The sequence below is a fragment of the Sciurus carolinensis genome, chromosome 16 (assembly GCF_902686445.1).
Source record: "Sciurus carolinensis chromosome 16, mSciCar1.2, whole genome shotgun sequence".
Lineage (NCBI taxonomy): Eukaryota > Metazoa > Chordata > Mammalia > Rodentia > Sciuridae > Sciurus > Sciurus carolinensis.
Window position 1 is genome coordinate 42,685,879 of NC_062228.1, and position 21,264 is coordinate 42,707,142.

At 38.4% G+C, this 21,264-nt stretch overlaps 1 protein-coding gene and 1 long non-coding RNA gene across 3 annotated transcripts; one reads left to right on the plus strand and one right to left on the minus strand.

Annotated features, from left to right (window-relative positions):
• Positions 1–1,244: 1,244 nt before the first annotated feature.
• LOC124966574 (uncharacterized) lies at positions 1,245–9,808 on the minus strand. Its single transcript, XR_007105369.1, has 3 exons — positions 9,687–9,808; positions 6,584–6,841; positions 1,245–1,438 (listed from the first exon to the last, which is right to left on the minus strand). It is a non-coding gene; the product is annotated as an uncharacterized LOC124966574 (long non-coding RNA).
• Positions 9,809–10,041: 233 nt separating this feature from the next.
• On the plus strand, positions 10,042–20,411 carry Znf30 (zinc finger protein 30). Of its 2 annotated transcripts, none has more exons than XM_047527939.1 (5): positions 10,042–10,157; positions 12,612–12,664; positions 13,900–14,032; positions 15,028–15,126; positions 17,765–20,411. In XM_047527939.1, exons 2-5 carry the CDS (start codon positions 12,656–12,658, stop codon positions 20,053–20,055), a joined length of 2,532 nt encoding a protein of 843 aa, XP_047383895.1. In that variant the 5' UTR covers positions 10,042–10,157; positions 12,612–12,655; the 3' UTR covers positions 20,056–20,411. The 2 variants fall into 2 exon arrangements, with proteins under 2 accessions (XP_047383895.1, XP_047383896.1); XM_047527940.1 differs by having other exon boundaries at positions 15,031–15,126.
• The last annotated feature ends 853 nt before the right edge of the window (positions 20,412–21,264 follow it).

Below are 21,264 nucleotides of genomic sequence, written 5' to 3' on the forward strand. Positions count from 1 at the left end.
TCACTACTTAAACCCCTGAACTTTTGGAGCAAACTGTCAGCAGCACCATGACCAGAGGACTCCACGTTGCTCTGTCTCTTTACCGCCCTGGCTGCTGTCCACTCCATCACTGATTGCTGATCAACCATTGTCACTGAGGCCAGATGACTGCCACCCAGCCTCCAGCTTATTGGACACCCAAGGACAGCCCAAGACATCTGAGGAGTTGAGAGAGGCTACGGCAGAGAAGAATTCCCTCAGTCTTGCTGACTGACTTCTTGGCTAAGAGATATTGCATTGAATAAGTCCATGGGGACTGGACTCAAGGTGAACAAGGGAGTGAATCTTCAATGTATTTGTGACTTGCTATTATTAGGAATGTTAAGTTGAGTGTGCATTGCATGAATAAAATCCGCTTGTTGGAACCAAACTTGATTCCTCTCTTATTCACTGCTCATGTCAGTAGGTGAAAGACAGGAGATGGGCAGGCAAGAGGCAGGCAATCAGGCAAATGGCGGATGATAGGCAGCAGTCAGTGAGAGATCTGCAATCAAAAAGTAGGTGATATGCTGGCAGATGGTGGGGATTGCGGTGGACGAATGGGGTAAACATCAGGGGATTGATGAGCAGCAAAGACTGCCTCACAGAGAAACAGATTTTTCTCTGCTTGAAACCCAAGTTATGGAGCGACAAGGAATACAGCCTCCCTCTAGTCCACCATCTTGGATCTCCCCTGGTATTGTGTTTTGTTCCAAAATTAGATTTCATTTATAACTTGTTTTGCTAGATTTTTCCTATGCACACACCAGGACTGGGAAAATACATTCATCCTACTTTACAGAAAGTATATGGTAAACTTGTAAATACTACCTCTGTACCTCTGTACCCATTGTTCATAGCTACTCACCAACTTCTAAAAATAAAAATATTTAAAGACAGAAGGCTGAGACAGAAAGATGAGGGGACCTAGCTGATTACCACAACTCTACTGGACTGAATATTTTCATTTTCCCTCTGAATTTTCCTGTCACTGTATGGAAAGTACCATAAAAGAATTTCCAAAAACTCAAGGAGAATGGTCTGAGGGATTTAACCTTGATAATGCCTTCATTTCTATTAGTTTATGCAAATAATGTGATGGACATTTTCCTTTATAGGAGAAGGAATGAAGTTCATTTTCATAATGCAGCTTCATTTTTGCTGTGCTCTTTATTTTCATATTTGGTTAAGAGAGATATGTACATGAAACCATTATCTGTGCCATATTAATGACATAATCAATTGAGGAGTGATATGAGATATGGGAAAGATTCAAATGTGAAGTGATGAATCATGATTAGATATTGTAGGGATGTTCCTTGGTGCTGGCGAACATTATTTGGGAAACTCAAGCAGTGGAAGTAAGATAGCATAAAGGCCCTTCTCCGTGTTCTTCCAGTCTCCCTGAATTCACCTGCAACTGAAAAAACAATTTTGTCTACAGCAACAGGTTCCTATCCTTAAGCCTGCAGCTCTTTGGAAAAGACTAAAAGTTCACTTAAATGCAATAATAAAAATGATTATAGTAATATCATTCAAAGAGGAAAAGAAGTATACTAATAATATAAAAGATCTAAAGGAAACATTAATCATAAAATACAGTCAGTTATATAAAAAAACTCAGCTGATGTGGTGAAAGCAAAATGGAAACAGATAAAATATGAACCAGAGAACAAAAAGTGAACTAGAAAAAATCTCCAAATACCTGGAAAATAAACAGGACTCCTCTAAACAGTCAATGGGGAGGTCACAAGGTAAATTTGAAAATATTTAATTGAAAATAAATTTGAACACAACATATCAAAACTTGTGGGATGCAACTAAAACAGTGTTCTGAGAGGTGTTTTGAGCATTAGACGCTTACAGGAGAAAAACCTATGATCTATGCTTCCACCTTAAGAAACTAGAAAAAGAAGAGCAAATTAAACCCAACACAATTCAAAGGAAGGGAAAAACACAGACAAGAACTGAAATCAATCAACTGAAAACAGAAAGAATAGATAAAAAGAATGCTAAAAGCAGCTGGAAAATAAGACATAATAAAGATTAAAGAAATAGAAAATATACAAGAATTCTAAGGGTTGAAGAATTAAAGTGGGAGTATGGGACTGGGTTGTGGCTCAGTGGTAGAGCACTTGCCTAGCATGTGTGAGGCACTGGGTTCGAGTCTCAGCATCACATATAAATAAACAAATTAAATAAAGGTTCATAAACAACTAAAAAATACTTTAAAAAATAATAAAGTGGAAGTACAATATCTGGGGAAAAAACCTACAAAGGAGAGAAAATACCATGCAGAGAGAAGACAAAATATTACATAAGGAAATACAACAGCTAGATCATACTTGAATAAAAGAAAGTGTGTGTGTGTGTGTGTGTATATGCCTGTATGTTTCCCTGAGATCTTTCTCCAGGACCTGGGAGCTTCCTTAGCCACCTCCAGATGCTAACCAAACTACACGGGATACTCTCTGCAGGAACATCCCAACCAGTGAGGATGGGAATTGACAGATACATACCCTAGGTCCTCCACCCTGAGGATGCTCCACTATATTTCTCACAGTATCTTCAGCATGTGAGGCTGTCATGGTTTGTTTCTGGAATGTCCTCCAAAGTCTCACATGTTCAGAGTGGGACTTTTAGGAAATGATTGGATCATGAGAGATCTAATCCCATCAGCTGATTGATTTATCTGAAGGATTAAAAATTTGGATCATTGGGAGGTGGTAAAAAAATGTAGGAGGCGGGGCCTAGTTGGAGGGAGTAGGTCACTGAGGGTGTGCACTGCAAGGGTGTGTTTTGTCTCTGACCCCTACTCTCCCTTCTCTCTCTCTCTCTCTCTCTCTGCTTCCTGGCTTCCATGAAATAAGCAGGTTTCCTTCACCACAACTTTCTGTTTGTGTCAGGTATTTTGGTCACAGGGACACAATGTTGACTAACACAGGGGCCAAAGTTTCTCACAGTGTTATCTACCTTTTCTTAAAGAATTGCATTTTTTTGGGGGGGTGCTGGGGATCGAACCCATGGCCTTGTGCTTACAAAGCAAGCACTCTACCGACTGAGCTATCTCCCCAGCCCCTAAGAATTGCATTTTTACACTACAGTTTTCCTTGCTGCTTTTGGGGACTGTTTGTGAATGTTTAGTGATTCATATCTCCAAAATTCTCATTTCACAGAATAAAATCATTTTTTCTAAAATGATAATTTTAGCTTATAATAAATTTTAAATTCTAGTAGTATATACAAATCAGATTATTTTCCCTTTTGGTTTTTTTTTTTTTTTTTTTTTTTTTTTTTTTTTTGCAGGGCCTTGTGCTTATGAGGTAAGCACTCTACCTTATTTTCCCTTTTGAAGATCTTCAATCTTCATTTGACTTGTGATCCATAAGATTATGTTGCCAGAAATATTCTCAGGAATATGTGTTTTATATTATAATATTTAATGAAAATTTCCCACTGGTATATTTTCTGTTGAGTATAAAGAGATGAGATGAGCCCTAGACACCACAACCTAATGTTGGATTCACCCACTTCCCACTTCAATTGGGTGTTAGTGGCCTAATGCTAGTGGTAAACAGAGCCTCAGGGGAAAAAAAAACTTTTCCAGGTCCTAAATCACTGGACTTGGGGTTTTGGAAGAACAAAGCTAGAGAAATTGGTGCCCAAATGCAGCTTGCAGACTAATTGTCTATACCAACAATAGCCAAACAGAAAATATAGTTTAATATCTAACAAAGAATATCATTATCTCTATGAGAAGACATCAAACTGATAAAAACTGCTTGGTTTGGATAAGTGTTCCCCAAAGGCCCATATGCTAAAGAACTGATCATTGGTTTGTGCCCCTACTGGGAGGTGAAAGAACCTTTAGGAGGTGAGGTTGAGTGGAAGGAGGTTAGGTCATTGAGGAAATGCCAATGAAGGCAGTGGGACCCCCAACTCCTTTCTCTCTCTTTATCTCTCTCTCTTTTATTTTTATTATTATGTTTTGCTTCCTCCCTTCTATGGGCCTCTGCCACCTGCTCCTGTCATGATGTATTATGCCACCACAGATCCAATACATCAGGGTCAAACAACCATGAACTGACACCAGAAGTGATAATGAACCTTTCCTCCTTTGCAGTTGATAATGTCAGGTATTTCGTAACAGTGATGGAAAGCTGACACATAAATAAAAATTTAAGTCTAAAACAGAAATTTATCACATTCTTTGGAATAGATGACTTAATGTTAAACAATGTCAGTTTCCCAGAATAATTAAATTTTCTAGAGGGAATAATGGTGAATTTGAAAATATGTTGTAAAACTTACAAAAAAGAAAGAACTCTATAAAGAGATAAGTTGGCATTGATTAAGGTGTGCAAGTAGAAGTGATTGGCTCTTCTATATATTTAAAAAATAAAAGACAAGCAAACAGAAACAAAGGCATACAAATAATAAAACTATAGACATGACTGTAAAATCCTGACATGGGAATAAATCAATAAGTTTACAAAACATAACTCAGCGACATTCTCTTGCATTTGTTGAAACTTACATCTGATAAATGTAATCAATAAAATGGATGCAGTATTAAAATCGCTCTCTTCCAGCTCACTCTGCTCCAGACACATCGCTGTTGCTCTCACATACTAACTGTGATGTGTAGGGCTTCAACCTGTTGCTTTCTTAAAACACAACCTCAGGTGTTCATGTGGCTGCTTCTGCACACCCACTCCACGAGTGACTTTTTTTGTCACTTTACTGAAAACTGCAACTCCATGACTATTTCTATTTCATTGTTCTACTTTATATTTTTATGGCACTCATCACAAATGTTATACATTTTACTTAGTAAACAAATGAAGATACAACATAAAGGAGCAGATAAAATTAAGGTTATGACCTCTAAGGTTATGACCATAAGCCTAGGGCCATGAGGAAGTCAAAAATGTAGCCACTATATATTTTATTAGGACCTCAGATTGGAAATGTGGTGTGTCTCCCATTAAATATTTTTCATTAGAAAAAACATTTTAGGGAAAAGATCAAGTGCATGGTCCCACAGCATCCTTACAAGTTCTAAGTGCCATTGATTAAGTCTAAGGTAAGTATCATTTAGAGGGTGGCAATGCAATTAGCCCAGAAGTTTAATGAAATCAAGTGAATTTTAAAAAAAATCCATCAAGTCTTAGGAGAGAATTAAATTGCCAAACATATTGTGAGTGTGGATTTTTAAAAGACTGACTGAGTCTTTGGGACTGCCCGCAAAGTCCTCACGCTGAGAAGGAAGTTAGAACAGTCCTTGGCTCATGGTAAATACCCATTGGAGAGCCAGTAATTTTTCACTGAGAGTCTCAGCTCTGCAGTCTTCCTCTGTAGCATCTCTGGCTATTTTCTTCTTCACCTCTTTAGTCACGTTTATGTCTCTTCCAAGGTGCTATCAGAATCACCTTCCAAAATGTCACCCCCTGCCTCGATTCAACCCCACTTTTCTACCACATTGGACACTGATGATTGCCTTCCTGAATATATCTTCTGTTTCAGCTTGGGTGACTTTTTTAAAGCTCATTTTCCATTTTGGTTTCATTACATACTCTTTCTACTCCTCTTCCCAAGTCATCCTTTGACCTTGACATCCATTTTTCTTCTGTTTATGGACGAACAGTGTCCAAGCTCTCATTGATTCCAAACTCAATTGCACTGTTCATCATGCTGGTTCCCACTGGGCCTCTTTATCCCTGAGGAATTATATGTGCTCCAGGGCTTATGTGTCTACCTACACCTCCACTAGGAGGCTCCACTCATTTAATTCTCAGTATTCAGAAAATAAGACTCACTGTCCTTCCTACTAAATGAGAACCCCTGTTACACTTCACGTCTTCTTTTTAATCAAGAACTTTTGGGTATTTATAAGGTCCTTGCCTCATAAATGTAGAGTCATTGATACTTGCTATGGACATCATTCCTAACTTATTTCTTTATAACTTTGCAATTGTTGCTACTTTCAATCATGAAGTATCTTTTGGATGCCCTATTATCTTGGTTTTCACTAATATTATCCCATTTTAATCACTTTCCCTTTGATATAGACCAAAACCAGACCCAGATCTCCTACAACAGATTTAAAAGGATGCACGTATATGGTATTTAGCTACTGATTTGGCAAAGGTGTCCTTTTCTATTCTGATCAGAAAAGAGGCAGCAGTTCACATTTATATGGAATAGGAAACAAAATTAATGTATGGTTTTGCCCCAGAACTCTGTTAATTCTCCTGCTCTCTGTTAAAATACAGTTAGAAGAGACCTGAACCACCTAGATAACCCACAGCATGTCTCATTGATCAATTATATCATGACATCATGATGACTGGAAAGGAAGGACAAGAGGAGGCCAGGATGCTAGAGGCCTAGAAGAACACATTTTCCGTAGGGTTACAGATAAACTCTATGAAGATTCAGAACCTTACTGCTCCAATAATATTTTAGAATATAGTAGTGAGGGGCAGGTCAGAACATTCACTCCAAAGTAAAAGACAGATTACTGTCTCTTAAATCCCATTCCATAAAATAGAAAGCACAGTACCTGGTATATCTTTTTAGGTTCTACAGGCAACATACTGCACACCAAGGAACATCACATTGGCCTAATATATGCTGAGACGTGCAAAAGGTTGCCAGATTTGAATGGGACCTATCGAAGGAAAGTGGTCAGAAGATCCAGATAGTGGCAGATCCTGCTGGAGATGTCAGTGCTGGGAAACAATGTAGTCTGGGTTTTATGCCAAGGATCAGTGAAAGAATCACAACTCAGTTTCCTGAATTTGGAGCAAGGCCATGCCATCTACAACAGAGAATTAAAAGTAGTTTTAGAAACAGTTCCTCTTGTGTTACTAAGCCCTACTAAATATGTGTTATTTACTAGATGACCATACATCTGGAACTTCCTTATATGAGCTGGGCCCTTTTGTGCTAACCAAGTCATAAAGTTGAAGAGGCCCAGAAGGAATTCATTATAAAATAGAAATGACATGTCCAGGATCAAGCCTGAGCAGGGTCAGAACACAACATGTTATATAAGCAGATTAGTCCACATGTACATATAATCCACCATCCGTGTTGTGTCCCTAACTCGTAACTCTGGAAGTCATGAGCGGGCCTCTATGGTAAGCTGAAGGATGTGGGATGAATCATTTCAGTGTGTATGTATGTTCAAGTCATGTTCGGGAGTAGGCTTGATAGTGGAGAGAAGCATTCGCATGGAGCTGACCTGAGAACACAGCCCTTGGTCAGCTATTTTATGCAGAAGAAATGGCCTGATGTAAGAATATATGTAAATTCCTAGGCAGTGGCCAGTGACCCAGGTCAGAGACGTTGATGGAAAAGGACTGGATGATTGGATATAAAGAGATTTGGAATAAAGGTATGTGGCTGACTTGGAAAGTAGATGTAAAGTGTGATTATTTTATATAACAGGTTTACATTCATCACAGAGCATTCACTGTAGAACAGGCAATTGTGGGGTGATATCACACACATTTCTGTTTTACTGTAATCCTCTCCTCCATTGTCAATGCATTTCCAGATTAGAGAAAAGCACTTTCTTGTCCTGCACTTTGAAAATATTGTTTTATGGCAGGCCAACCTTGTAACATCTTTTGTTCGACTAACAACAATGAATCCTGTGTTGTAAGTACACGTCTAGACACATGTATTCTTCCATTTCTACAAAGTTAATAAAGTGCTTTTCCACGTTTTGAGGAAACTGAAGTGGCCAAAAACTTGTAAAGTCTTCAGTATCATAGGTAAGCAAATTACATCACTGTTAGTCACGTTGGGTATAGGTTGTGTAGAACAATTAGCAAATAGATCTTATTTTCTTTTATGGATTGGAAGAATTTTTGCCAAAATTTTCCACCTTCTTTGCTTACTGAAGATGCAGATAAATGAGTAGTTTTGTTTGTATTTGGATATCAACAATCTTTTATTTCATTTTTATGTGGTTCATTACAATCTTCATAGAAATAAATACCATTTGAAATTCCATTTTCAAATCCAAGGACCTAAGCAGCAAACATTTTTTTAATCAGTGTTTTCATGATTCCACACATCATACTATGATGAGTAAGATCTGATAAAATTAGCCCTGCACTGTAAACATAGGTAGTATCAAAATGTCTCCTTTTGTTCAACCATGGGATATTTTAGTTGAAATCTCTAGATCAGGAAATGTAACCCTACTTAGTTTAACAAATCAAAGGAATGATAGAACACACGTTTGTTCATGTGGTATGTAAATTTAACAATTCATTGTTTTTGACAAACATCAGTGACTTTTTAAATGTAGAGCTAGAATTATTTCCCTGTCTCATCCTGAACCTGAAAAGGCCCATCTCCAACAACACTATCACGCTGTTTTCCATCAGGCCCAACATTAAAATCTTTCCTTCATGTTGTACAGCATGCTGTTTAATTTACCTAAGTCAATTGTATGTCTTCTTCCATCTGTCATTAAAACAATAGTTATCAAGGATTCTCTTTTGGTGATTTCTGGGTTAGATAGCACTGACATTGTAATCATTCTCATTTGGATGGAATTTTTGGAGACCCGGAAATTAATTCCCACAAATCCCCCCAAATCCCGCTGTTGCTAGGAAGTAAAATCCTAGTTATTCCACACTCAAACGCTACTATTGAAAGGATATTTAGCTTGATATCATATGGACGGGCAACAAGAATCAGGGTCACCTGGGCCTGTCTCGAGCAGAACTGCAAGTCAAAGTGATTTTTACATCTGTCAAGTACTGTTTTACAACTACACAATGTCAGGTCTGGATTTAAGCAGCTGCACGGGAGAGAACAAAACAGCTAGCAACCCACTGCAAGCGCGGAGAACCGGGGCATCAAGCAGTCCACGCGCCAAAGTACAACCAATCAGACGCCAGCAGATAAACTTTAGTGGCGTCCTGCAACCACCCGTCAATCAACGGAGTCTCCAGGCAACCCCAGGGGACACTAAACCCTCAAGCCTTCCCCCGCCTATTCAGGTCTATAAAGACCCTGGGCAGCGTGGCCACTTGCGATTTTCTCTGGCTCTCCACCCTGATCTGTAACCGCCCAGGGCTGAAAATTTCGACAGAGAGCCAAATTCCAATACAGCTTGCTTCTGCCATTTTTGTCCGACTTTTGTTTGGCCACCAGTCCGCGCCCTCGAGTTTACACACAAGAAGAATGCTATAAAGGCTAGAGGCAGAAGTAGTATTATTGGAAAAAGAAGCAGAAAGGATTAAAATATCCTAATATATATCGGACAGGAACGTGTCTTTTAAATATAGGGAATACTTAGTCATTTCATAATTACGTTCTCCTTTTGAAAGATCTTACATTTATGTCTCTTATGAATACACAGTAATCTAGCTTACACAATTTAATTGTCTAATAAAAAGTTAAATAGCTGTACCAGTGGAAACATTGGCCTCCAATGTAATTAGTCTTATTAATCATCACTATAAATTAGTCCTATTAATGGTTTATTAAATAATAGCATTCCTGTAGCAGAAAAGTAGATACAGAAAATCATTTCAAACACCTGTTTTTCATAGGTTTGAGATAATAAACCATTTTGGTACACACTGTGGGGGTTTTGTTGTTTCGTCTGGTGTTGGTTGTCTAGAAAGTTGAGCACCTACTCTGGATCGCAGACGCCGAGCAATCTAGAACTCCTGATGCGGCCAGGCCCTATTCTCTGGGCGATGACCACAGACCCCTCAAACCCGCCCAGCAGCTCTGACGCGGGAATTGTCCCCTTGGGGGTGACCAATGTGAATGATTGCGTCTGCGCCGGCGCCCGCGAGGTCCCACCACCTACAGGAGCTCCCACAAGCCTCCGGGGCACAGGGTGGGAGGTTCTCGTGGGCGGGCGGTCGCTCTTGTTTTCGGTTTTACGACTCCGAACTACACGTCCCATAGGCCACTGCGATTGGACCAATTTAGCCTGGAACTACGCTTCCCAGAGGCCCCCGGGGCAACTTCGCCTAGTGCTCTGGCTGTCTGGTGTGCTGTGATTTTTTAGCCTGGCAAGGAGCTTTGGATTTCTGTGAGGAAGAAATCAGCGCCCAGTCTCGGGGCGAGGTCTTGCAGACTCGGGCGAGCCCCACGGAGTAAGTTGGATTTCTATGAAGGGAAAAAGTGTGGGGAGTTCGCGGGTGGGGCAGTCTGCGGCCGTGGAGTGGACGGGGCACGCAGGACGCCGACAGGGCTGATCCAGACCGGATCCCAAGCCTGTGTGTAGGAGCAGCGGGAGTTGGGGAGGAAAGGGGTCACTGTGAATGTCCGCGCATGTGACAGGGACCGTGTACCCCCAGGAAGACTGGGCGCGTGACCTCTGTGAACCTGGATTCTTTCAGCTGCGGGAATTTAGGCTCCTCTTGCCTTCTGCACCCTTTTCCCGAACAGCCCCAGGGTCTGCCCCAAACCGGTCGTCCCCAGAGCGAGCTCAGTTCTTGAATGAAGTTTCCCAGCAAGAAGGCTCGGAACTGATCTTCAGATGGGAATTTTAGAACTTGAAGTGTTCTCGAGAAAAACTCCCGAGAAGCTTGGTTGGGAAATCTCCTGGAGTAGAACTCCCCCGTCCCGGTTGCGGGCTCTGTGAGTGCCAGTTCCGCGTTTGAGAAGCGCAGCATTCCCAGGGCACTGCCTCCAGACGCTGCCTCCCACTCACTTCCATCTGGTTATATGGGTGAGGAAGGGTTGAGTGTGGCCTGGAGGGTGTTTTCTGAGCCCCCGAAAGGCCTTTTGTCTCCTTGATTCTGTCATTCTCCAGAGACCCTAAAGCAAAGAAATAATTGCTACATTAACTAGAATTAAGATTTAGGAAAATTTGTGTTTCCCTTTTGTACATCAAATTATTTTCAGAATATGAGAACATTTGTTTTCCTTAGCCTGAAATATTCTTCGAAATAGTGACCTACCCAGATCTTGTGAATGAGATCCTGGGAGATTGCATCCCCCTTCCCTGTGACGGCTCATTTTCTTTCTCTTAGTTAACATCTGGTTCCCTTTGAACAAATCATTCAGATCCTCTTCTGTGCGCTCTTTCTAAGCATTGTGATGGTATGGTAGAGAAATACAACTCTGAAGTTGTAAAATACAGAACTGTATTTTAGATTCTGATTTGGTAAGGGGGACACTTAGTATTTATGTTGCGTTGCATGCTAGGTAACATTTTGCCTGAGGCATCATTATCAGAGCTTAGCAAGATAGAAATCAGTTTAATGATTTTAGTCAACATGACAAAGTCATTTTCTGGGTGAAGCTTTTATGAGTGGGAATGTGATTGTAGATTTGAGCATATATAGGTTGCTCTGTGTCCTCAGAAACTTATTAGGTCTTGCATGAGGTTTGACTGCAAGTCTATTTCAGACCTCGTTAGACTGTGAGATGCAGTGTGGTGTGCTGTTGAAGAGTATGAGTTCTGAATTTTAAATATCTGACTTTTGAATATTAGTTCTGCCACTTACTCGATGTTTGAGTTTGAATAGACTATTTATGCACTTTTGTCTACATCTCCAAAATAGAATTGATAATAGTTTCTACTTCATAGGGATATAAGGATAAGATTTTTTTGTTTTGTTTTGTCTTGTTTTTTGGTACCAGGGATTGAACCCGGGGATGCTTAACCACTGAGCCACATCCCCAGCCCTTTTTTAATGTTTTATTTAGGGACAGGGTCTTGCTGAGTTACTTGGGCCCTTGCTAAATTGCTGAGGCTGGCTTTGAACTTATGTCTCTCCTGCCTCAGCCTATGTGCCCACTGGGATTACAGGCATGAGCCATCTTTCCCACCAGGATAAGATGATTTATTATGTGTAAAGTCCATTAAAACCGTGCCTGGAACATGGTACATGTTCAGGAAATAGTAGCTATTTATTATTTGGTAATTCTGGGTTATTCTTCAGAATTCAGTAGCAATAGAAATAAATTCATTGGCTAAAAAAAGAAATTCTTAAAAATGAAGATATTTGACATTATTTAGAGTCTTTCAGGCAACCACAGTCCACCTGTAACTATATGCAGAATTGTTTGTAGAAAATAAACTCAGTGGGCTGGGGTTGTGGCTCAGTGGTAGAATGTTTGCCTAGCATGCATGAGGCCCTGGGTTCAATCCTCAGCACCACATAAAAATAAAATAAAGGTATTGTGTTTACCTACAACTAAAAAACAAAATTTTTTAAAAAAATTTATAAAGAAAGAAATAAACACAGATGTATTTTTCTGGGGCGAAACATTGTGATTTTATTATATTAACAAAGGTGCTATGCATTATAAAGATACTTAGAACCATTGATGTGCAAATAATTTAATATACGGTAATGATCTTGTATCAGTTCAATGTAATGTAAATGGTTGGATAGATTCATGTGATGGAATTAGAGTCTGCCTTCATCACTGTTCTGCATCCAGGAATGGCTTGGTTCACTGGAGTTCAAATCCTCCTGTTTTTCCTCAAAAATTTGTTTGATGGTAGTTGTAGCATAGTTTGGAAAATAAATGAAGGAACAAAATTTATCGATTTATGTCCTTGGGAATACTAAAGCCTCCTTTTCTTCTCTCAGCTCTGAGAACTTCTCTGGAAGAGGAACCCCATATTTCTAAAAGCATGGCTTGTGTAAGTTGGCATTTCTTCTTGAAATAGTGGGATTTTTAGATTACGTAGCTATTCTCATTAATGAACCTCAATCGTTCTGCCTAAGAGAACACCATCTAAATTGCTTATTGATTCTTCATTGAAAGGATGATGCCAAATAACTGTTTCCTCCTTATGAGGTCCTCTGTTCTAAACAGTGTTTATGAATTCATTGAATAAATAACTGAACAGGTACTATGTGATAAGTCTTTGTGGAAGGGCTATGATAGAATACTGAAGGAGTGATGTCCGTGAGAGAATTATTTGAGCTTCCTCTGTCTGTGGTTTGGTGAGTTAGAGCTGTTGGTTTTATTAGATCCTACATCAGAAGATTAGAAGTTTTCCAGAATCCTGATAAGATGGAGTTTTGTATTGATTGATCATAATATTAGTATGACGAGATCACATGCTCTTAAGGTTGACTAGGAGCTTCATTGTGACATGAAAACATCCATATGATTTTGCCAGGGAATCCTTGAGAGTGATGTGAGGTCAGTCTGTGGAATGGGTAGCATACATATAATTCTGAATTATCTTCATTATAATCCACTGATTCAACAACAGCAAAAAGGGTCAAACAAGGGATCCAGCATAACAATACAAGTATATTATCCAAAGTAGTAGATTAACAGATTACAGAACTGGGGAAACCTGAGACAGTCCAATATACATTTACAAATATAAAATAATTTGCTAACTCTTATCTATATCCTTAAGATGACTTTTATGTCCTCATGGAAAAAAATTTATTTCAACAGAAGGAAAAGTGCTTATGATTTGACAGAATGATCTTAAAGCTTGTAGAATTAACAAATTTTATAATGCCTACTTTTTAAATAGAAATTTATTTGAAAGAAAAAACCATAGCTTTTTTCTCTTAAAGGGAAAATAATGTAGAGACTAATAGTTCTTGAGATTTTTATTAGTTGGGTACGTAGCAAGCACTGTCTTTGTATGTGCTATTTTATAAAACAGGGGAAATTATATTATTTTATTCATTTCCCTATAGGTCTAGAGAATTGAAGTATCCCACAAAATATATAGAAAATTTTGTCTGTGACAATAAGATTCTTCTACAACATACAGATACTACACTTTCCATTCAATCCCCATGTCATAGGCTTTCAGCCTACTTGATTACTATATTATTACTCTCTTAGTACCCTGAAACTGGGAAATACCTTCTTTAATTTCACCAGATATATGTGGGTTTACAGTTTCAGGGATCAGTGACATTCAGGGATGTGGCTATCACCTTCTCTCAGCAAGAGTGGCAAAGCCTAGAATCTGCTCAGAGAGACTTGTACAGAGATGTGATGTTGGAGAACTATAGGAATTTGGTCTCACTGGGTAAGTTTACCTCTCTCAAATAATTTAAAATCCGCTCCCTGAAACTTTGTCCATTATAAATTTTAGTACTGTCTTAAGTGATTGCAATTAATTCTCCATGATCCCAAAGAGTTTCTAGCTTTGTTAGGCTAGAAAGGATGAAACAAGAAGATTAGAATTTTATTATTGCATAAACATTGACAGAGAGGCCAGATTTCCATTGTGGTTAAGCTCAAGATTGCTATAAATGCTCTATGAAAATCTGACCCATATATAGGCAGAACAGCTCCACAGAAAGTCTGATTTTTTTCAAATACCTGAAAAGCCTATACAAATGGTGGCTTGTGTAAACAAATCATTTAAAACTAATTTACCTCATTTTATTTCCTACAACATAGTTAATCTGATTTTATAGTTAAAATATATAATTCCTGAACTTTGCATTTAAGATTAAATGAATATCCTATAGATAGAGGTGACTCAGGAAAACTTTTTGGTTTTTTTCCTAAGCAAAGTAACAATTGTAATGTGAATAGTTTATGTTGTGCTTATCATGTATGAGTCACTATTCTCAAATATTTATAGATATTTATATTAACTGATTTTTATCCTCAGAATCACCCTATAAGATAGGTACTATTTTTACAACCATTTTATATGACAGGGCTATTTAAGTAGATTAGACCCTAGTTAATCAGATCATATGACTGATAAGTGGCAGAAATAAAATCGAACCCAGGCACTTTGCTTCTGCATTCTGTGTTCTCAGTTACAATGTTATATTTTCTGTTAAGACACAGAAAGATAAGTATGTAGGTAGGTACACAGATGGATACATAGATTTCATTTAAAATACAACCCTGTTTCCCTACCAATCTGGTTACTTGAATTCCTTTTCCCTTCTCTGAAGTATTTATCAAAATTGTTTTAATCTTTATTGCAAATTAACCTAAGCTCAAGGTAGTTTTGAATTAATATTTTTCTTTGCTTTATTGTGTGGCATGCTTGTTTGTAAGCAGGGTATTCCCTTTCTAAACCACATGTGATTACCTTATTGGAACAAGGGAAGGATCCATGGGAGACAGTGAGGAAAGATAAAAGAAGACAATGTGCAGGTAAGAGTGAGTCAGGTGTGGAAATCATCACTGCTGGAAACTGCTCAGGTGGTCAGGGAGAATGCATATTCCTAACACTACTTATATTGCTCTGAGATTTTTTGTTTTGTTTATGTACTGTATTTATATCTCTTATATGGAAATATTAAAAAAATATAAGAGAATATTACACCATTCTTAAAGGTGTAGGTTTTTGGTTTGTTTTAGCATTTTGCCAACTAAATTAAAAACTATATAAAAGGTGAAAGAATAATGTAATGACCGTCCTTAATATCTTCACCTAGATTCACCAGTGCTAAATAAACATTTTACCACTTTGCTCTATACCTATATGCATATAAAACTTTAGCTGTACTATTTAAGTAAGCTGCACAGATTATAACTCTTTATCCTTAAATACTTTAGAATGTACTAATAAAAAGGATATTATTTTCCATAATCCCCCCGCCTCCCCCTACACACACACAATATTTCACTGGCAGTACCCACTGAAGGATCATCTTAGGCTCAACTAAGCATTCAGACTGAGACAGCCTTTGGTATTTTGGCTCATTCCTCTAGATTATCACACAAGAGGAACTCCAGCTTGCCAGCACAGCAGCATCAGCTGTTCCTCTCAGTGTGAGTCCTCACAGTGGTTCATGTAGGACGCACAGTCGTCCACAACGTAAGGTGCAAGAAATGAGATACCCATTAGGCAGGTTTGGGAGTTGCCATGACTTAAAGAAGATGCATTTCACAGAATTTAGTACTTGTATCAATGCCACGGGTATAGTCTCCAGGGCCCTCACAAAAGGCACGTCATTTAAAAGAAAGCCACTTTCAGAGAAGCTCAGGATGTGGAGTTCCCATCAGGTTTTTGTAATTCTTCCCCTTAAGAATCATTACATATTCATCTTTCATTGTTACTGATTTTATAATTCGAAATAATTATTTGCATACTACTTTTGTCATTAGATTTCTGTCATTGTTTTTACCAGAGCTCCAAATTAAGAGGCTTTTTTTTTGGACAAACTCATGAATCTCAATTTTTATACTACTTTATTGAGATATGATTGGCATACAAAAACTTATACATATTTACTATAACTCGATTGAGTTTGGGAACCCATCGATCTTTGAAATTATCCTTCCTTTTTTGGTACAAGATATCAGAGTCTCACTTTCTACCTCTGCCTCATTCTGGAAAATATCTATTCCATCTCATATTCCCTGATTCATATTAATGGATTATCAGTAATTATTATTATAATACTCTTTTAATATTATTATAATTTCATTTCTTTTGTCCAGAGATTTGTTTGTAATCAGCTAATTACTACTGTGTGCTTATAGTTCAGTACTGAATGAAAGAGTTGTTGGGCCTGAAATGAGGAATGTATTATTAGTTGTTTATTAATGTATTATAAGTTGCAAGTCAGAAATCAGCACAGGTTGGCTAAATCAAGGTATCAGTCATAGCTGCAATCCTTTGGTGCTCAGGGTTCTCTTCCAGGGTCACTGGTTGTTGGCAGAATTTATTTCCTTGTGCCCCCTTCCACCTTTAAGCCAAGAGCTAACAAGGCTTATCCTTTTTACGCTTTCAATATTTCTGACTTCCCCTTCTGCTGAACCTCTCTGAGCCTCATCTGTCCTCAGCCAGGAGAAAACTCTGCTTTTAAGGTCCTGTCCAGACAGTTCAGGATAATATCCCTATCTTAAATCAGTTGATTAATAGCTAATATAGAGAGCTTTACCATGTGACAGGCTATATTCAAGGACATGATGAGCAGACAAAGATCATGAGGGCCAAGATATTGTTTACTACAGGAGGTTTGGAAAAAGTAAAATCATAAGAGAAAAATTTTAATTATATAATTAAATCAGAAACGAGTAGGAAGTCAAGGAATGAAGTGTTGGAATAGAAAAAGACATGGACCTCCCTAGACAAGGTCAGCAGTTTTATAGTATTTCTGGTAAAATGACATTTTACCTTAGACATATGTAGGATGAGAAAGATCCAGTCTGCAAATGACACATGCCAAAGGATTTTGGGGAGTTGGTGCCACCTGCACATGGAATCAAAAGATGAGAAAATTAAATTTGTGGCACATTCTAGGTGCTGAAAGTGGGAAGTGAGGTAAATAGGGAACACAGGGAGCTGTGGCTTGATAGGAGGCCCGACGGGTAAACAGTGACTGTATCATTTGTAAAAAGGCATGTGGGCTTAATCTAAATGTAGGAAGAAACCATGAGGGGATGAAGTATGGGTTACGAAAGTTTCATCTGAATCAGAAACATTTGTTAGAAATGTTAAAAATATTGATGCCCAGGAACTTCCCTGTATATACTGACTCAGGACTCTAGATAGTGCTTGAACATTAGTTTTGTTTTTTTTAAAACAAGCCCTTTGAAGATTTTGCTCTACACCTAAATATCAGAAATGAAACCTATTTCACTAATCACCAATCTTACTATTTTACATAAACTCCCATTAATCTCTGCATTTCCTTTATTTTTGTATTTTATAACAATTTATTTTTATTCAAGTCATTTATTTCTAATTTATACTTTTTCAATTTGTCTTTTTTTCTTCCATAGAAATTATTTTTTTCTCATTTGGAAAACAAACTTTTTGGCTTTTTAAATTTTCTTTCAGATTTGCAGTTGGAGGATGAAGTAATTAGCCATGAAGAAATTTCCACTTATGAAAAATGTACATCTTTTGCTCTACATCAAAGAGTTCTTAATAGAGAGAAGCCATGTGAACGTCAAGAATTTGGGAAGACTTTCTGTCAAGGCTTGAAGTCTGTTCCACACAAGAAAGTGCATGCTAGTGAAAACCCCCACAAATGTAAAGAATGTGGAAAGAGCTTTAGTAATGGACAGCAGCATTCTATACATCAGGGACTGCATGTTGGGGAGAAACCCTATGAATGTAAGGAATGTGGGAAGGCTTTCACTAGGGAATCAGCCTGTGTTAAACATGGCAGAATTCATACTGCTGAGAAACCTTGTAAATGTAAGGAATGTGGAAAGACCTTTAACAGTAGCTATCAATTTCCTGTACATCAGCACATCCATACTGGGAAGAAACCACATGAATGTACGTCATGTGGAAAGGCTTTTTACAGTGGCTCATATCTTGTTCAACATCAAAGAATCCATAATGGTGAGAAACCCTATGAATGTGAGAAATGTGGGAAAGTTTTTATAGTGTATGGAAAACTTATTAGGCATCAGAATATTCACACTGGTGAAAAACCTTTTGTATGTAAGGAGTGTGGAAAAGCCTTTAGGCTTAGTTCTTTTCTTAATGCACATCAGCGAATTCATGCAGACGTAAAGCCCTATGAGTGTAAGGACTGTGGGAAAGCCTTTAGTCTTGCCTCATACCTTGTTCAACATAAAAGACTTCATACTGGTGAGAAGCCCTATGCATGTAAGGAATGTGGGAAGGCCTTTAGTACCTTTTCATACCTTGTTCAACATCAGCGAATTCATACAGGTGAAAAACCTTACGAATGTAAAGAATGTGGGAAGAACTTTACCACTAGCTCATCCCTTGTTCAGCATCAGCGAATTCATACTGGTGAAAAACCCTATGAATGTAAGGAATGTGGAAAGGCCTTTACTGTGCATGGACAGCTTACTCGACATCAGAGTACTCACACTGGTGAGAAACCCTTTGAATGTAAGGAGTGTGGAAAAGCCTTTAGGCTTAGTTCTTTTCTTAATGCACATCAGCGATTTCATGCAGGGATAAAGCCCTATGAGTGTAAGGAGTGTGGGAAGGCCTTTAGTCGTGCCTCATATCTTGTTCAGCATGGAAGACTTCATACTGGTGAGAAGCCCTATGAGTGTAAGGAGTGTGGAAAAGCCTTTAGTTCTAGCTCATACCTCATTAAACATCAAAGAATTCATACTGGTGAGAAACCTTATGAATGTAACAAATGTGGGAAAGCCTTTACTGCTTATGCTCAACTTGTTGGACATCAGAGTGTTCATACTGGTGAGAAACCCTTTGAATGTAAGGAGTGTGGAAAGACCTTTAGGCTTAGTTCTTTTCTTAATGCACATCAGCGATTTCATGCAGGGGTGAAGCCCTATGAGTGTAAGGAATGTGGGAAGGCCTTTAGTCGTGTCTCGTATCTTGTTCAACATCAAAGGATTCATACTGGTGAGAAGCCCTATGAGTGTAAGGAATGTGGCAAGGCCTACAGTACCGGCTCATATCTTGTTCAGCATCAGAGAATCCATGCTGTTGAGAAACCCTTTGAATGTAATGAATGTGGCAAGGTCTTGATTAGTCGCCATCAACTCACTGTACATCAAAGGGTTCATACTGGTGAGAAACCCTATGAATGTAAGGAATGTGGCAAGGCCTTTAGAGTGCATGTACATCTTACACAGCATCAGAAAATTCATACTGATGTGAAGCCCTATGAATGTAAGGAGTGTGGAAAGACTTTTAGTCGGGCCTCATACCTCATACAACATGGGAGAACTCATACCGGTGAGAAGCCCTATGTGTGTAAGGAATGTGGGAAGGCCTTTAGTACCTTTTCATACCTTGTTCAACATCAGCGAATTCATACAGGTGAAAAACCTTATGAATGTAAAGAATGTGGGAAGAATTTTACCACTAGCTCATCCCTTGTTAAACATCAGAGAATTCATACTGGTGAAAAACCCTATGAATGTAAGGAATGTGGAAAGGCCTTTGCTGTGTATGGACAGCTTACTCGACATCAGAGTGTTCATACTGGTGAGAAACCCTTTGAATGTAGGGAATGTGGTAAGGCCTTCAGATTGAATTCATTCCTTACTGAACATCAGAGGATACATACTGGTGAGAAGCCCTTTAAATGTAAAACATGTGGGAAGACCTTTAGATATAGTTCAGCCCTTAAAGCACATCAGAGAAAACATATGGATGTACAACTCTAAGATTTCAGAAATGTGGGAAGTCTTTTCTATATGGTTCAAACATTGTTCATTATACCTGTAAGAAACTTTTGAATGCAAGGAATGTTGGTAGACCTTTTGGAAACGTTCTCATCTTTCTTAACTCATGCTCTCTTACAATGAGATTATGTCCCAATAAACAGATAGAAAATACATTTAATGCAGTACCACTAACTAATCTACCAAACATCACAGCTTAACCAAACCTACCTTAACCTTTCTTGAAACACATTAACTTGTAGGCAAAATCATCTAACACCAAACCTACGTGATAATAAAATGTTGAGTGTATCAGTAATTTATTGAAAAAAATCAGAATCTGAAGTACAATTTCTACTGAATACAGAGCATTTTTGCATCATCCAGAAGTCAAGATTGTTAAGTCAGGGACCATCTGTTTTGGAGAATTCATAATTTAATTCAGAAAACATAAGAAAGCCTCCCTAGGTCTTTCTTGTGTTCACAGCATCAGACTCAGTGGACACTTGAGGAAAGGTGGGAAGCATCAGTACTTGATTCTCACAGCTTGGACAGGCTGAAATTCGGTATGCTGTATTCTAATGCCCCTGAATGAAGAAGTGAGGAAAGTCTCCCTGTACTTCTTAAATCATCGTCGGACTTCAGTTGATTCACCTTGGTTTTTAAAGATGATTTAATGTAATGCAGTGAAAGCTTTAGCTGCTGCCCATGTTAACATCTTGTCATTCCACTGTGGTACAGGCTTGTTGATGATACAACCCATACTTATTACCTCAGGGCATTGTTTTAAAATGGTGACAATAAAACCTACATTCTTGTAAAAACCTGTGCTCAAGAATAATTTTTTCTTTTTTTTTTTTTGCACCAGGGATTGAACTCAGGGGAGGTTAACCACTGAGACATATCCACAACCCTTTTTATTTTTTATGTTGAGACAGGGTCTTGCTCAGTTGCTTAGGGCCTCACTAACTTGCTGAGGCTGGCTTGGGATTTGCAATCCTCCTGTTTTAGCCTCCTGAGCTGCCGGGATTATAGGCATGTGCCACTGCATCTGGTTCTTTTTTTTTTTTTTTTTTAATAAATAGTGTGAAATTTTGAGGGTCAGTCCCTACAGATACAATTAATCTAGAAATGCCTCTGTATCCACTCATCCATTTTAGGATTTCAGATAAATCTTTCTAGATAAAACTTTGTAAAAAGAAAGGAACATGA